The 18527-nt window shown below is 43.8% G+C and overlaps 1 protein-coding gene across 13 annotated transcripts in view; it reads left to right on the top strand.

The window, feature by feature from the left end:
- GTDC1 (glycosyltransferase like domain containing 1) overlaps positions 1–18527 on the top strand; it is a 471831-nt gene that overhangs the window by 183169 nt on the left and 270135 nt on the right. For all 13 annotated transcript variants that reach the window (XR_012250686.1, XR_012250688.1, XR_012250691.1 and 10 more), the window contains one exon: positions 15806–15915. Coding sequence is in view for 6 of the 13 variants with exons in the window: in XM_073647239.1 (XP_073503340.1) it covers positions 15806–15915 (110 nt within the window). In the remaining 7 variants the exon portion in view is untranslated. The remainder of the gene's footprint in view (positions 1–15805; positions 15916–18527) is intronic.

Genomic DNA, 18527 nt, shown 5'->3' on the forward strand with positions numbered 1-18527 from the left:
GAGAAAATCTCTGCGCCTAGCACCAACCTTCCAAAGGCCAGTCTCTCAAGCCTCTGCCTCGGCATCCACCCCAGAGGCTTTTCAGGTAGACCAGGTCAAGATGGTCAAGTCTCGCCAGGAGGTCCGCCTCACCGAGGGAAGATGTTTTTACTGTGGCAGCTCAGAGCATCTAATCCGCTCTTGTCCAGTGAGACCGGGAAACTCCAGTGCCTAGGATCACTTGGAGAGGTCGTCCTGGGCACAAATTCTTCCTGTCCATCCCTGACTCTGTCTGTATCGATAACCTGTGATAAGATAGATGCAGGGAATCTTATCCAACAGGCCATTATGGAGCAGTATCAGATCCCTTTTCAATGACTTTCGGATCAATTAGCGGTTTCTTCGGTGTATGGGAGACCCCTTTCAGAGTCCATCTTGTTCGTCACTGAGCCTGTAGTTCTTCAGATAGAAATGCTACACTCTGAGAAAATCTCCTTCTATGTGCTGTCCTGTCTCTCTCACTCTATACTGCTTGGACTGCCCTGGCTTCAGACACACGAGCCGGTTTTGGATTGAAGTTCGGGAGAGGTGCTCCGCTGGGGCCAAGAGTGTCACAAGACCTGCTTGGTTCCTGTCCGTTCTGCTCGACCTCCGTCCACTCCAGCTAATTTGCCTGGCTTGCCAGCACCCTACTGGTCATACGCTGACGTCTTTGACAAGAAGGAGGCTGAGACACTACCTCCTCATAGGCCGTATGACTGTCCTATCGACCTCATTCCTGGTGCTTCTCCACCCCGAGGTCGAATTTACCCCCTGTCTTTGGCCGAGACCCAAGCCATGTCCGAATACATTGAAAAGAATCTTGCTAGAGGATTTATCCTGAAATCCACCTCTCCGGCTGGAGCAGGATTCTTCTTCTTTAAGAAGAAGGAAGGCTCTCTTCGCCCTTGTATCGACTATAGGGGCCTAAATAAGATTACTATTAAAAACAAGTATCCTCTCATCTCCAAGTTGTTTGATCGCCTTTAAAGGCGCCAAGGTCTTTACTAAGCTCGATCTCCGTGGCGCATACAACTTGATCCGGATTCGCCAGGGTAACGAGTGGAAGACAGCATTCAACACTTGGGATGGCCACTAAGAGTACCGTGTGATGCCCTTCGGACTCTGCAACGCACCAGCAGTCATCCAAGAACTGGTGAATGACATCTTCCGAGATCTTCTATATTCATGTGTGGTAGTGTACCTGGACAATATCCTGGTGTTCTCTTCTGATCTGCCCCCACATCAAAGAGACGTTCAACAGGTATTGAAGAGGCTCAGGAAGAATCGTCTATATGCAAAATTCGAGAAATGCGTTTTTGAATAAACTTCTCTTCCCTTCCTGGGATTCATCATCTCGGAGACCGGGCTAAAGATGGATCCCTAGAAAGTGTCCTTTGTTCTAAAGTGGCCCCGATCTAAGGGGTTGAAGGCTATTCAGCGGTTTCTGGGGTTCACTAATTATTACCGCCTGTTCATTCCTCATTTTTCTTCCCAGACTGCTCCTTTATCTGCCCTGACCCGCAAAGGGGTTAATATCAAGGAATGGACTGCTGAGGCGGAAAGTGCCTTCGTATCCTTGAAACAAGCATTCTCTTCTGCCCCGGTGCTTCACTGTCCTGACTGTAACAAGCAGTTCTTCCTGGAGGTTGATGCCTCTTCCTCTGGGGCCAGAGCAGTTCTAACCCAGACTTCCTCGTCCGGGCGAATGGTGACCTGCGGCTTCTTTTCCAAGCTCTTCACTCATTCGGTGCGCAATTATTCCATTGGAGATCGTGAACTGCTTGCCATCAAACTGGCACTGGAGGAGTGGCTGTTCTTGCTGGAGGGTGCCTTGCATCTGGTGGTCATCTACACCGACCACAAGAATCTCACCTACTTGCAGTCCACTCAGCGATTTAATCCTCGTCAGGCCAGATGGTCTCGGTTCTTTGCTCACTTCAACTTCACTCTCTACTTCTGTCCAGGAGACAAGAATATTAAGGCAGATGCGCTCTCCCGATATTCCCTGTCTACCGACCAAGAGGAGGAGCCTTTACACATCATTGAGCCCTCTAAAATATTGACTGTTGCCCCGTTTGACCTGTCTCATCTTCCTCCTGGTAAGACCTTTGTGGCGGCTCCGGATAGGAGGAGGATCTTACTCTGGGGTCATTCATCCAAACTGGCAGGTCATGCCAGTCAGAGGAAGACACTTCTGCTAATTTTCCGTCATTATTGGTGGCTGACCCTGTGCAAGGACGTCGCAGATTTTGTCTCTTCTTGCTCTTCCTGTGCCCGAAACAAGATGCTTAGGCAGTTTCCGACTGGTTGACTTCTTCCTCTACCCGTGCCTTCCGCTCCGTGGCAACATATTGCGATGGATTTCATCACGGATCTTCCTGTATCGGCCAGTTGTACAGTAATTTGGGTGGTCACTGACTGCTTTTCCAAGATGACTCACTTCATTCCCTTTCCAAGTCTTCCTTCTGCGCCAGTGCTGGCTAAAGACTTCATCCTTCACATCTTCCGCCTCCACGGCCTACCTCTTAATATTGTCTCGGATAGAGGATTTCAGTTTAGTTCTCGCTTCTGGAGACCTATGTGCAAGCTGCTGCATGTCGCATTGGGTTCCTCTTCGGCTTATCCTCAGTCCAATGGTCAGGTTGAGCGTATCAATCAGATCCTCACTAGCTTCCTTCAGCACTTCATCAACGCTCACCATAGTAACTGGGTGGAGCTTCTGCCTTGGGCTGAAATTTCCAACAATAACCATGTCCGTAAATCCTCAGCCAAATCTTCTTTCTTTGTGGTATACGGGCAGCATCCCAATATTCCGTTTCCGGTTTCCACTTCTGTTGACAATCCTGCTGCGAAGTCTCTCGTCAAAGACTTTTCTGTGATTTGGGAGGACACTAAAACTGCGCTGCTGCAGTCCTCTGAGTGAATGAAGAGACATACCGACAAGAGACGTCTGGACCCGCCTCTATTCCGTCCTGGGGACAAGGTCTGGCTATCTTCCAAGTATGTTCGTCTCAAGATACCTTCATACAAGTTGGGTACGTGGTTCATTGGTCCTTTCGAGATTCTGAGCCAAATAAATCCAGTGGCGTACAAGTTGTAACTCCCTCGTTATGAATCCCCAATTCCTTTCATGTGTCCTCAATTCCTTCTCTGACGATCCGGGTACCACTCCAGTTCCAGTCTCCGCTGAGGACGTTTTTGAGGTAGACAGCATTTTGGCCACCTAAAGGGTAAGAGGAAAGACTTTCTTTCTTGTGGATTAGAAGGGGTTTGGTCCTTAGGAGACGTCATGGGAGCCCAGGGAGAACATTCATGCTCCTCTTCTTCTGGAGAAATTTCTTGCGGGCTTGAAGAAGAGGGGGCGTAAAGGGGGGAGTACTGTGGCGTCCGCATCTCTGCCTCCTTCCCGGCAGAGACGCCGATCCACTAACCGCCGCGGCCCTGGTCCGCCGTCCTCACCGCGTTTGCCCGGGGTTTGCACACCGCGCGCAGATCCCTTGGCACTGTACTTAGGGCGCGCTCCCTGCCTCTTAAAGGGGCCGCACACGCCATCCTAAAATGTCCCCGGCCAATGGCCGGAGGACTTCTGTTATTTAGGGCATCTCCTCAAAATGAAGGTGCCTGTGCAAAGTTGTTGTTAGTGTTCTTACACTCTCTCCAACCCTCAGGTTCCAGTGTTCCCGCTAGCCTGTCTATCAGCCGTGCCCGCCAGCCTGCCTATCTGTCGAGCCCGCCAGCCTATCTATCTGTCGTGCCCGCCAGCCTGCCTATCTGTCGAGCCCGCCAGCCTATCTATCTGTCGTGCCCGCCAGCCTATCTATCTGTCGTGCCCGCCAGCCTGTCTATCTGCCGTGCCCGCCAGCCTGTCTATCTGCCGTGCCCGCCAGCCTGTCTATCTGCCGTGCCCACCAGCCTGTCTATCTGCCGTGTCTACCTGTCAGTCTGCCAGCCAATCCTGCCTGTCTATCTGCGCTGCCTACCTGCCTACCAGCCGTGCTCATCTGCCGTGCCTGTCTGCCTCGGCTGTCAGTCCCATGGGAGTCGCCTGCTCTCCACGAGGTTGGTCCCAGAGTGGCATCTGGTCCACCTTGCCGGTTACTCCTTGGTTCTCGGAGTTAACTAAGCCACTGTGTAGCCAGGGTCAGTCCGGGTATGCGCTTAGTTACGCCCCTCTGGTCCCTCCTTGTACCATGGCACAGTGGTTCCACCACCCGGACCCGTAACAGTCTGGATGTAATAGCCAGAGAACAAGACTGGACGTGCAGTCAGGGGCTAGTGCCAGGAGCTTAGCTGTAGATTCCAGATGAACAATCCCAAAGATGAGGCCCAGACAATATCTAGGAAGAAGGCGAAGGACAGGAGGCTAAACCAGGAATGATCACTCTAGGAATGAGAGCCAGGTGTGACTGTCAAGGCATGCCAGGATGATTCCTCTTTTAATATTCCGCCAGTCCTGATTTCATCTGTGGCTGTAGCAAACACATGGCCAAAGCTGGAGAGTCTGTGGGGGCCGGTGCTGCTGAGGAGGAAGCTTCTGATTGGCTGGCAATTAGACATCCTCATTTGCAGGACCTGTGGACACTCACAAAGATGTGCTGGAATCGGACAACTACAGCTCTTTTTTTTTCTAAGCGCCTTTAGCTATTATTATCATTTTATTTTTTCCCAATCAGTCAACTTCACACTTGTTGTTGCTGTGACCCCTCTTTTTCCATCATTGACAACCGTGTGGAAGATATAAATATCATAGAATTTTTTTTTAATACTGCGTATCGCAAACCTACGTGACACATGGACAGAAATGATGTGTGAAGCTTTTGACGTCTACCGTGCCGTCGTCCTGCTTATCGCTGCTGCCATCGTCGGACCGTTGTATGGAATGTTTTGTATCTTGTATTTACATTCTATTGCTAAGAAACATAAGAGGATGACGAGGGGTCAGGAAGTTATGGAGGTCACGCACATTACATTGATTATTACCATTAACGCCGTTCTTCCTCCAGACTCGAGGATCTGTAGTAAACTTTATGGCATTGATAGGAATGTGTTCAATTAGTGTATAGAGACTATACCGAGAATGCTCGGGGCCGAGCATCTAGGAGAGCCCTGCAATAATGATATTTCATTTCTTTGTATCTCTCAATACACCAAAGGGTAGTTACTGAGAGACTGCAGCGGGTGGGCGTGATCTGCATGGCATCCAGTATATATGGATATCTAACAATGCATTTGTAGAATGACCCGTATTGGCACTCGCAGGCTCAGATCTAAAGGGCGCCCAATGCAAAAGTGATTTCGCCTCCAAGACACAACCCAGTGCGAACAAAGAGTCAATAGGTGTTTTTAAATTTCTCAGGTTTTTGTCACAATTGTGACTTTGTTTTTTGTAAGCAATATTCCTAAATCTGTGAATCTATAGTGGAAGCAAGTCGACCACATAACCTACAAGATCCCATCCATGGTCTATATCAATAAATACTGTGGAAGATTAGCTGCTAAGCGGTCGGCCAAATGGGAGTTTTATAGTCGGAGGCCGGGACACGGACGACCTATTCATACAAGGCTTCTCCTGTTCTTTAATACTGTAAACATTCAATTCATAGTGCCCAGTTCATTATTGTGTTTGCACCTTTTTTTTGCCTAGTTTTTAGTGCTTTTCACTTGTTTTTCATTTGCACATTATTCTTTTAATTTGTGCCTTTTCAACTGATTCATCAATTGCGATTTTTTTATTAAAAGCTTCTAAATTTTTGGCCAAACGTACTCAAGCCCCCCACCGCCTCCGCTGCTCCGGAAATTATTTTCTGTTCATCTGAATTTTTTTGCTAAAATTTGTGACATTTTAGTGGAACGTTAAAACTTTTTGTGCCGAAAAGTTGCAAACATTTTTTTTATAATAATTATAAAAATAGAGAAAAATTTTGGACTCAAAAAACTGTCCAGTACCCCAATTGCACTGTGGGCCTCATAATGGGTTGTATAGGCATTACAGAAGGTATGAATTGATTTACAGGACCCGGCCATCGGCCCTCCGTAATCTGTGGTTGCTGGACAAGAGCCCTGAGAACCGCCTCTAACCACCTGCCATCTACAACTCTTCCTTTGATTAGGCGGGCTGGTGTGACGTCATTTTTGCGCTGTGCCGCATATGGGACGTCGCACTGGGCCGACAAATGAAAGGAAGGCGACAGATGAGGTCAAGTAGGAGACTGTTCTTAGGGTTCTTGTCCAACAGCAACAGATTATTTGCTTTTCGGATGGATAGATCTTGTAAATCAATTTACATCAACTCTAACGTCCAATAAATGGCTAAATTGCCGGATCTTGGAAGAACCAAACCAGCTGTGACTGGGAAAGGCGTTCCCACATGGGGCTTATTTCCTTGACACTTGCCCTTTTAAATGCATGTGAGTTTTAAGTGTCCCGAGATCTTTCCACGACCTCTTTTGGTTTTGGCCCATTAATGCACCCTAATGAGCGCCGATTGACTATATAACAAGTCGATCAATTATCTGTACATCTAAATGTACCATTAAAGGACACAAAATAAATATAGATATCTTCTGTATCAAATCAGACAATGCAAAATGGGAAACCCATTCCAAATATTAAAAAAAAAAAAAAAGTCCGAAATATAAAATATAAAATTAAATTTTTTTTTTCTTTTGGGCTAAAATTTCTCCTACTAAAATGAATTGGGAATAAGAAAACTAAAGAAAATAAAAACAAACAAAAAAAAAACAGTCTTATATATCATTAAAAAAAATTATGTGGGTAGACTGGGTAGGACCATTAAACCACCAAATTTGCTTATTGAGAGAACACTCCAGGAAATACTAATACATGGTGTTATACCTACTACAGTACCTGAAGGGGAGGAGCATGACACAAGGGAAGCCACGCCCCGCCCCTTTCAGGCAGTGCAACAGTGTTTTGTTTTCCTTGGAACTGTTCCTTTAAGGATCAAAATAACTCGTTAATCATTACAGCCGTTAACGTTCTTCAGCATGAAGAAAATGGAAAGTATAGATTTTATAAAAAAAAAATTATATGCACGTTGACGAGAATTGTTTTTTTTTTTTTCCTTCTTCTTTTTTTCTTTTCCTTTTAATATCCGCTCATTATTTCCTTTCTTTCTTTCCCACTCGTGTCACCGAATCTTCCAGTCGTTTCACATGTAAGTTAAATGTTCACGTTACAAATCCTATATCTCGCCTGTCACTGGTTTTTATCAATATGCAAAATGGGTTTTAAAAAATTCATCTAGTAATGTAATGTGTGGATCTCGGAGAACAAAGTGGATTTTCTTTAGTGAATACTACAAAAGCTCTCTACGGATACATCTTAAAGGCATCATGTTTTCAATAAACTTCAAAACACTTGCACTTTTTCCCAGTGAAATGAAAGGATATTCAAATAGGATGCGAATCGCTTTGAGATGGAGGAAACTAATGAAGTATGCATGCTGTATTACACCAAATAGGATTCTTTTTCTTATTAGATATTAATTAAATCAATTATGAATTCACTGCGAGAGGGAAAACTAATAGGGGCTGTTGTCCGATGTCATATCCAGACTGTATTCCTATTGTCTTTATATTATCACACGGCGGAATTTACCGAATGATCTGATCAATGTGAGCACTATTTATATGTAAGAATTGGTGATACATTGGATCCGACTGCTGGGACCCCCACCAATCCAAAGAATGGGTTCGCAAATGTCCTATCGAGATGGAGCGGTAGAATCTGCTATTTCTAGCCATCCCTTAGAGATTGAATTGGGGTGAAGGGCATTTTATAGTCTGGAGGGGTTCACTCTCTCTGGCACCGATTAAGTGAGACACAGGCAGCAAGTTATTGTGTTCAAACAGTGAGTGGTTTATTACAAGTCTCAGCTCACAAAACAAAACCGTGTTGTCTTGGCACAAACAGAAAAAAATAAGCAGAACAGTCCATATAGCAGATACAGGTTCACAGAGCCGGCTCACCAGCTCACTCAAAGGTAAAGCCAGACTTAGTCGGCCTCTTGCAGAGGCTGACCAGTATATCACAGGTCATTTCACCTCCACACACAGACTTTGAGGCAGTTGAGCTGTCTTAATTTGGACGTTCAAACCCCAGAGTGGAGATATGGGAAAGGCCAGTCCCACCCAGCTTTTCTGGCTGTTACTAAAACCCGGACCCAAAATTCCGGGCCCATTAAAAAAATGTCTCAGCAACTACTTTGCTGGAGTCTTTTCTATGGACTTCACATCACCAAGGCTAATCACCACGGTGACACATATCTCCCATCCAGGACCTTTCCAGCTGCATCCTCTATTGTTAGGTTCCCAGCAATCAGACCACCACTGATCCGCAAGTTACCCTCAAGCCTTTTTTGAAAAGTGCTAACTTTTATCCCCTTTATTGGTACATTCACATGGGATGTGGTTGTAAGATATAAATATCCTCTGCGGATTCACAACGTAATCCTCTTCAAAATATATTATGTGGTGATTTGGATTTTGCTATGCATTCACCAAAATGTCACCCCGTTAATTGAAAATGGTAAAATCTCTGCAGAAAATCTATTCCAGGTTAATTTGCATGTAGATTTCACACAGATTTTTTTTCACTTTACTACATTCAGCTGACTTTCCACCGGAAAAATATTGAAAGAAAATCCATAGTGTATCCACCCTGCGTGAACACAATCTAAAGTTAAAGGGATATCCCCAACTTGTAAAATGATGGTTTTTATTATTAGGACAGGCCACCACTTAATGACCAGTAGAGGTCCAATCTTTGGAACTTCTACCAATCAAGAGAATGAAGAGGATACAGTGCCGGTTTCGATGTGTGTTCCCTATACAGAGGGGCCTTGGCCACTTGTTGTGCCGGTTTCGAGCTACGTTCCCTAAACGGTGGTGCCTTGGCCACTCGCTGTGCAGGTAACTACGGTGTGACCCTTTTCAAGTAAATATGGTTGACTGTAGATTTCTGTTTTGCATCCCCTTTATTTTTTTTTAGGATCATTTGCTTTCTTAAGGTTAGACCCCCCCCTATGATCATAAATTGGTGGCATGTAGACATCATAGAGTGAATGAGGTCCACCCATGTATTACATGGATTGGACCTCACTGATCCTATTGATGTCATCATCTGTAAAACCCTTTTTTCATCCTGGTCTTTTTGGGTATACGGGCGTCATAGAGCTTATACTTCTCTACGAGTGAATCAGGTCCACCCATGTGTTACTTGGATTAGACAACCAATGATATCACATATTTCAGTTTGTTATCAAATAGGAACTTATAACTTATCAACTTTTGCCGAACTGGCAAAAACATTGCAAATCGAGTAGCAGTTGTACGGTATGGATTTTATCACCATGGTGTCATGAGACGAGAAAAAGGAATATTCTGGATGTGATACTTTTAATATTACCAGCGATGGTACTTTACCTTCTCGAGAAATCTTCCATGCAGTGGTTTTTCCATGTGCTGTATGTGGCGTCATAGACGAGGTGGCTTGTCCCTACATGACTTTCTCAAAATGCCAAAAACAATACTAATGAGTAATGGAAGTCATATATAATATTGTACCTCATCTCTGCTTCAAATATAAAACTACAATCCTTCTACTGGATATTTCCATTATCCCAAGATCTGGATTTCAGATACAGGTATGTTATCTATTAGCCAGAATACTTGGGACTTAGGGTTTTCCGGATGAGAGTTTTTCTTCTTAATTCGGAACACTATGCCTTAAATATCCCGATACATATTTACAGGTTAACCCCTGGTATACACATCACGGCCCAGGCGCTGTGTTTCCAAAGTACGGATTTTCACGGAGGTGCCAACTACTGTATATGGACTTAAATTTATTGGGCTGATTCCTCCAAAGCTTTGTGATTACATCAGACTTTCTTCTAGGCTCCTTCTCCTCTCCTTTCAGGACTCCTACCCTTTCCTTTCATGTCTCAGCTCTAATGTTACACCCCTTTTTTTCTTCCTTTTTCATGTAGTGCCCGGCCACATAATGCACCAAGGCACCAGGGAAATAAGTTTCTGTGATGATCTAGGTTTTACCTAGATATTCTTTGTTACAATAAGTGCAGAAAGCTTCAAGTGCACTTAAAATACACATTAAACATGATTCTCTCCATTTGAAAAGTGTCTGTCCACTTTCAGTAGTTTTCAGCAAACAATATTCCTACTGACCCCATGCACATGCATGCTAGACTTGGGTCTAACTTGCATGTGTTTTTAGCAGCACTTAAGCAGACATATTGTGTACAAAAACTTGGCACTTAAAGAAGTTGCAAAATGGAATAGTTTATTTTTAGACAGTCCAAAAATATGCCACAAACTTCCATAGTGAAGACATGTGCTTTCTCCTCAACTGCGGTTTGTGCCTATTCTCACAGTGCAGTACCATTACAGCATACTTTATTCTCCTACTTGATCCGGGTCACCGATGAGGGTCAAAATATTTGATCGAAACATCTAAATCACTTTGGATTGCCTAAAAACTAAGTATTCCGTTTTGCAACTTCACCGAATACCAAGTTTTGGTACTTTAGACTGGATGTGATAGGACCCTGCTTGTGCACCACTGTCGAGGTTTGCCGTGCTCCAACTACCGCCTTAAAAAGACATATGGCCACGGTTTATCTCGTCAGAGGACTTAAGGATAGGTGTTAAAATTCCATATGCCGATTCTTTTCTTCTAAAAAAAAGGCAACTACAGCTCTCGTGCGAGAGATAGGCGGCCCCTTCTGTCTACCAGGTAGCCGATGGTCCTGCTGAAATCTGAAGCTTCGGCTGAGTTTTAATGTTTATTCGAGATTTTTTTTCAAGGTAAGTAGTCACCATCAATGGACTTGCATCCAGGGACACATCCATGTAGTACAGGGGGCAAAAACATAACATGGCGTGTTCACATTTTGCACATTGGGCGAAGTGTTGGAAATGCCAAAGAACATAGACATAACCCAAGAAATTGGAGAACTCCTTTAATATCTGGTGTCCCCTAATTACTTTGTCTTCGAGAAGTCCCATGGACCTCCCATTGGGTCCAAGAAACCCAATAAATAATGGACAACAGCCAGACATTTTGGAACTTTTTTTTTTTTTTTTTTAACAAACATCAACATTTCTCTATTTACAAGGACTTTGTCTTTCCTGCAAATTCTTAGTGTGAAATTCTGATTTTTTTTTCTAATAAACGGAGGGGAAAATAGGGGGAGGCGACGGAGCCCGTGTCCTCGTTGCCCTGGAAACAGATTTATTTATTAAAGGGTAGAAATAAAATGAGCTAATATACCACATACCTGCACATCGACAAACTCCTATTTCAGCTTTAGTTGACAATTAAGTCCTGGACAGCTACAGCCAGGGGTTAATGTTACTCATTAGAAGAACTGGGTCATTACTGGCAAATCAAGCCACTTACAGCAGCCGGGCTTAAAATGCAAAAATCCTGCATCTCCACTAGTGAGATTTTTATGTTAATTAACCTTACTTTCTGTGATTTTATATATATATGTATGTACTGGGCTGTGTATCAGTTAATTAAAAAAAAAAAATAGACAGCGAGTTTACTTCTTTCAACTCGTTATTTTCCCTTGTCTTTGAAATGGTTTCATTATTTCATAGCAAATGCTTGTGTCTATATGACAAGCAAAACGGGTATTAAAACGAAGAAGAGACACATCATGGAAATCAGTTTGATCACAGGGGAATGAGCAAATAAAGCTGCGGAAATGGGAAGAAATAAGCTTTGCTAATACCTCACCTAAGGAGCACAATGTAAACCCGCAGAGCCGGAGATTTTGTAGGTGTTCCGTGCTTGTGTGTTTATGCAGCACTTGACCTTCAAGAAGGAAAAGTTTGTTGCAACTTTGTAGAACTTTGTGCTTGTTGTTTATTTAGTTTTTTCATTTCCATGAGGCAAGGTGACTTTGTCCCGTAGAACAGATATGGAAGGATAGTTACTAGTGATGAGCGAGCTTGCTCGTTAGTCGACATTTACGAGCATTCTCAGGTGTCTTCCGAGTTATTTGCGGCGTGCTCGAATGTTATGTTTGAGTCACTCAGTGTGAATGATTTGCGACTGTTTGACATCTTTAATACATGTGAGGAATGCCTGTTTGTTAGGCATTCCTCACATGTATTAAAGCTGTCAAACAGTCGCAAATCGTGAGCACACACAGTGACTCAAACATAACATTCGAGCACGCCGCAAATATTAGGCGAGCATGCTCGCCAAAAGGGTTAACAGAACACGCTCGCTCATCACTAATAGTTACATATCTATACACTGTTGCAATTAATCACCACGTATAAGTAAAAAAATGCAGTTTAAAAGAAAAACTATGTACCTCCAAAATTTGAACCCAACAAACCTTTTCATGGTGCAAAAATTCAGTCCAAAAGACAATGAGCAATGATAACTGAGCAGAGGTCGGGAATCCACTCTTCTCAAAATAAGGCTCTACAGAGCCCAATTTTCATGTTCCAGAGTCCTCTTTCTTGGGATAGGGAGAGAACCCAGTGTTCAGACCCCATGCCATCAGTAAAATATCCCCCTCATCCTATTGTTAGGGAATAACTTACTGTCTTAGGGCTCATTCACACTTCAATTTTTCTCATACTACTGTTATCCGTGTTTTTCATGGATAGAACTGGTATCTAAAATAGTGAATGAGGCCGTTCACTTGTCCGTGTTTTTTCACGGAAAAATCGCGGAGACCTGTCTGATCTTGATTCAAGTGTCGGATCAAAAGTGGCAATGGAAGACCATGGGGTCGCGAAAAATTTGTGCAGCACTCGGGTGACATACGTGTGCTCTCCAGTTTTCATGGACCACTGGATAGGAAAAGATAGAGGTTTTTTTTTTTTGCTTCATATCCGAGAAAAACTGATGAATCTCTGAATAAATTCTGATGGTAAACTCTGACAATACAGATGAAACTCTTCTTGAAAAAAAAACATTGATGAAACTTGGACCAATTTTCTCATACAAGAAATCACTGACGTGGATAGTTAGGAAAAATTCTCCAGACCCTGGACCAGCGGCACGGACTACTGACCTAACCGCTGGACCAAGGTCCTGACCATCTTTTTTTGCTCAATAACCCTTCAAATAGGTTGTCCAGGATAAACAGATTTTTCTCCCCTTCTAGCCCAGGTAGTTTTTATATAATCTTATTTGCTCTTTAAAGTAGTTCTCTAAACTTTTTTTTTTTAAGTCAGAAAAACTTTTGTAATCCTGAGATTTTAGTTTCCCTTCTGTTCACTGTGCCAATCCAAATCTGAGCTGATAAATCATGTTTGACAGCCTGGTTGCTACATCAAGTCTCTAATTTTCAGCCTGTATCAGAATATTCAGCTCAAATAGCTACTAAAGGAGGACACTATATAGACGAAAGGACTTAAGCCAAACCTCTTTATCTTTGTTAGTTTGAAGCCACAAGTCATTCTATGGCTCTTTATTTTTTACATAAATAGTGGAATATAGAGTTGAATGTGTTTAAAGTCCATTTACACTGCAAGACTATCATGAACCAGCTTTTCTTGGAACACTCGTTTCATGACAGTCATTCAGTCTAAACAGGCTGTCAATCACCTGACGAACGAGCGAAACGTTCCTTCCTCAGGTGTAATGATCTTATGGTTTGCACAAAAGATCATCATTCTCGACAGCACATCATCCTATGTTAGAAGGATTTGTGCTGCCGAGGACAATAACAGTCTGTTACAGATCGTTCAGTGCGTATTTGAAGTGGGGTTGGCCTGTATAAATGGGCTATTAAATATCCGCCGTCCTGCAGGCATGTTGCCTGTCGGCAGTTTTCAAACGCTGATCATCGCGCAGTGTAAATAGACCCTTAACCAAGGTGATGCGCTAGTTTCCAAGTCTTGTAATATTAGAGATAAAAGAAAAGATTAACAATCGGTTTCTGCCATCACTATACAACAGTGAGGCATCTTAAAGGGAACCTGTGATGTGAAAAACCGCTATTAACCTGCAGATATGGGGTTAGTCTGCAGGTTAATTGTGTTCTGAACCTGCCCAGTGCCGGCACTGAAAGCCCCACTGCCGGCACTGAAAGCCCCACTGCCGGGAGGAAATGACCTTTATTACACTCGGCAGCGTTCGGCTTTCAGTCATGGGGCGGCACCAGCTTGGTTTCAGTCACCGCTCAGTGTATAGAAAGCAGCGGCTGTAACTGCGCCCCCTGCAGTGAGCCGGCTGCTTTAGAGCCGGCTGCTAGTCCGTGTCGGGGGCACGGTTACAGCCCACCGCTCACTATACACTGAGTGGTGACTGAATCCACACTGCCGCCACCCCTATGACTGGAAGCCGAATGCTGCCGAGTGGAATAAAGGTCATTTCCTCCCGGCAGTGGGGCTCTCGGTGACGGCGCCAGGCAGGTTCAGAATGCTCTTAACCTGCAGATTAACTCCATATCTGCAGGTTAATAGCGTTTTTTCACTTGGCAGGTTCCCTTTAAGGTCCCAGTATACATTAAACTAAAGTCATCTGAACCTCCCGATACCGGCAAGATCTCCCAACAGTGTAATGTGCATGAAGACTCCCCGGCAGATGATGTCAGGGGAGAGAAGGATCCAACAAGCTGGATTTTCACCAACTGATTTTCTTTTCTGGGACATAAGATGTCGCAAAAAGGAGTCTGGCAGCATCTCTTATAGAGACCCGAAGAGCCGAGCACTCCTGTTTGTGGAGGAGTCGGGGGAGATAGCTTTCTAAGATGTATGGCCAACTTTACTGATGGGGAGACCTTTCCTCCTCACTTTACTGAAGGTCTCCACCATGTTTTTGAATCATTCATCAATAATTTGAAAATCTTAACGTCTTTCTCACAAAAAACAAAACAAAAACATGTTTTCGGAGAGTAAATTTGCACGGACAACCTCTCGAAATGTGCAAAATATACCTGTTATCTGTCTGTAAAATCTCATTCACTTGTCCAAGTCTGAAGTCAATTCTCCACTGGTTTTTCTTTTTGAGTTAATGGTTACTGACTTTTGATACCGACTGTCTGTCTACGCGTCTTTACCATTGCACTGGGGAAATAAATAGGAGCAGAGGTTTCCGAGGTTCTGTGAGTTATGGCAATTATTAAAATTGTTTGCAGGATTCTCAACCACCGTTACAATATTTTCCCTCTGATTTTTGTGTCATTCCCCCCGACAAGTTCTGCAACCGAACCCCCAGCTGCAGACATTTATCTCTAACTGGCATTTTAGCCTCAATTTTCCTTTTAACCTGCTCGGAAATCTACTAGATGGTAATATCACATCCACCGCCCGGCTGATAATTCAACAAAACTTCTCTTTCAAACTTCTCTTTCTCCTCCAATGTTTCTCGATTTGCTAACCGTAGGCAACAGCATCGAAGACGCCGAGTCTTGGCGTTCCTACCAAGATCTAAACCTCCTATTACCTGGAGAGAAAACTCCTCTAAATGAAAAAACAAGTGTTACATTATCTAAGTCTTACTGCAATGACCGCGTGAACTCTTCAACTTCAACATACACCATGGAAAAACCTTGATTGTGCAGTGATCAGAAGCCAATGGCTCCCAGCTAAAGAATACTCATAGTCGAGGAGCGAAGAGCCGGGGCCACAGGGCAAAGCATTAAACGCTTTTGAAATACCTCCGGCCCCCGCAACCCAAAAATGGTATCCTTAGAACTGAACCTCGGCCGATTCCCTTGTGTGCTTCTTATCTTCCCAAGTAAACATATTTTCTCTTTCCTTTCATTTAGGGAACATGATAAAGATCCGGAGACCTTCTTCGAAATTATGATGAAACTAAAAGACCAGGGGCTGCCGTTCTGCCTGTCGGTGCTCGGGGAGACGTTTACTGATGTGCCAGGTATCTATGCGGTTTCTGCTCTTATAACAGGGTGTAATTACTTGTATTTTCTCACCATTGCTACAAAAGTTATTGAAGACTTTCTGTAATTTGATGTGGAATTTTTCATGCCAAGTCATTGAAATCTTTCAACTTTGGGTGTAGATAAGAACGCTCAGACTTCTAAGACATGGGACAAAGAGTAAATCCAGGGCTATGTTCATCTCCGCAAATTATAACTTATCCACAAGATCGGTGGACCCCCCCACTGATTCAGAGAATGGGGCTCGGAAATGTCTTGCTAAGCCCCCCCACATACACATTAGAAAGCTGTCGGATGAACGATTGTTTGGCTGACATCTATGTCTCCCGACACACATTGGAACGCTCAGCCAAGCACTCTTGTTCTCTGAATAGATCATTTGGGAACAGTCAGAAGACCCCAATACTTTGTAGACTGTCAGCTAATCCCACCGATACTGGCCGGTTCAAATGACTTTAGTTTAATGTGTATATGGAACTTGGGGCGGTGGCTGGACATGCACACAACTGCTCCTCTCGCTGTCTATGGGACTGCTGGAAATACCAGAGTACTGATCGGTGGAGGTCCCAGTGGTTGGACCCCTTGAGAGATCAGCAAGTTATCACCTATGCTATGAATGGGAATACTCCTTAAAGTTGAAAACCGAAATCATGTTTTATTTTTCTGCAGCTTCATTATTTGCAACGAAAAGGCCTTTTATTTGGCTACTGTGGAAGGGTGTGGGGTTGTTGACTGGAAGCAAAGGGGCAGCTAAGATTGCCCCTATTTTGATGTCCCCTGGGTAAAGTGATCCTGCACTGGATTCCTCCTCTCTAAAGGCACACAAGATTTGCAAGTAAGGGAAGAAGGGGGGATCTGTGTCAAAATTTGGAAGTTACTAGTATGGGTTGATGGGGTGAGCTACCCCTGTGGGGGATGCCCAAGCTTGATTCTTGATAACTGGATGAAAATGAGACTGACTGAAGACAATTTTGGCTAACTTAAAATGACCCTCAGTCCTGGAAGTGAAAAATGACTATATATTTGCCACATATAGTCATCATGCCTGGTGTCCTCCGTTTACCTCCCCCTTCCTCCTCTGCTCAGATCCTTCTGCTCCGAAGATTGCTGCTACAGTGCCAAGGAGAGTGAAGTGGTCTGAACCATTCCTCCTCTGCCTTTCCCGTGCTGAGGAGGCAGAGATCAGACTTCAGACCTCTGTACTAGGAGCAGAACACCGATCTCAGCAGAGAAGGCAAGCGGAGCTCTCCAGTCCTGTACCACCTTTTCTTAGAGCTCTGCGTTGTGCCCTTCCCTTGTTATTCCTCTTAGAAATGTGAACAAGAGCAGTTGGGTGTGTGTCCTTTAAACAGTATTTATAGTCCAAGCCCCCTGAGGAAGCCAGTCATGGCGAAACTTGTTTGGGTGACTATATGATTATTTTAGCTACTACTAGTGAAATCTTTGTATATCCTAGCGAACAGTCTCTCTGATAAGCCATTCCCAATCTATGAACTGCAGTCATAGTGGATATAGCAAAGCTTTAGCAATGCGAATCAGATTGATCAGTGAATTATATAGGTCCAAGAGATTATAATTGTTGTAGACATAACACAGATACACTGGTGTAATTTTAATTTGATTTACCACTCTTTAAAATAAATAATAAAAGAGCTGTTTTAATGCATCCCTTTATTAGGGCTTATTGATACTCTGGGCAATTTAGTAATATGTATTTGTTCATCCCCAAAAGGGTGTATACACTCGTTGGTTTAATAACCTTACACAGTCTGATCCTGTCCAATCATTGCTCACAGTGACCCTTTCTGTAGGGACACGCCCCTTTGACAAGGGAGGGAATGGTCACTCCCAGTTGTCAATTGAATCACAAATTTCTAGAAGGAACATGTAGTGAACAGCACAAAGTAGAGACCTAAGAAAAGATTGGATAGGGTTAGTATTTCATGGGAAGTTCAAATATTTAATAATTTAATAATAATCTTTATTTTTATATAGCACTAACATATTCCGCAGCACTTTACATACATTATCGGCACTGTCCCCATCGGGGCTCACAATCTAGATTCCCTATCAGTATGTCTTTTGGAGTGTGGGAGGAACCCAGAGAACCCGGAGGAAACCCACGCAAACACGGGGAGAACATACAAACTCCTTGCTGATGTTGTCCTTGATGGGATTTGAACCCAGGACGCCAGCACTGCAAGGCTGCAGTGCTAACCACTGAGCCACCGTGCCACCCCTGAATAGGCCATCAATGTTACAGGTCGGCCCTTTTACTGTCGGTCAGTAGATGACATGGTTGCGGTGTCAGGTACTACGGTAAAGGAGCATTTTGCTCATCATGGGGCTTCCTTGGGTTTAGACCGCTGCCGTCATCATTGTAAAATCCCAGAAAAAAACCCTTTTAGTATTACACGATGTTTATCATTTTGAACTGTTGAACACTGAGGGGGGTCACATACTTTCTGTGTATGAGATTTGTAAATCTCCTCTAATGTATACAGCAATCTCATTTCAGACGTATAATGGCAATACCTTCACTGCTGCCATATAACGCGCGATATGAACGGACATGAAAAATGCATGAGTT

This window comes from Phyllobates terribilis, unplaced genomic scaffold, assembly GCF_046119375.1.
Source record: "Phyllobates terribilis strain yellow unplaced genomic scaffold, ASM4611937v1 Scaffold_9__5_contigs__length_417890890, whole genome shotgun sequence".
NCBI lineage: Eukaryota > Metazoa > Chordata > Amphibia > Anura > Dendrobatidae > Phyllobates > Phyllobates terribilis.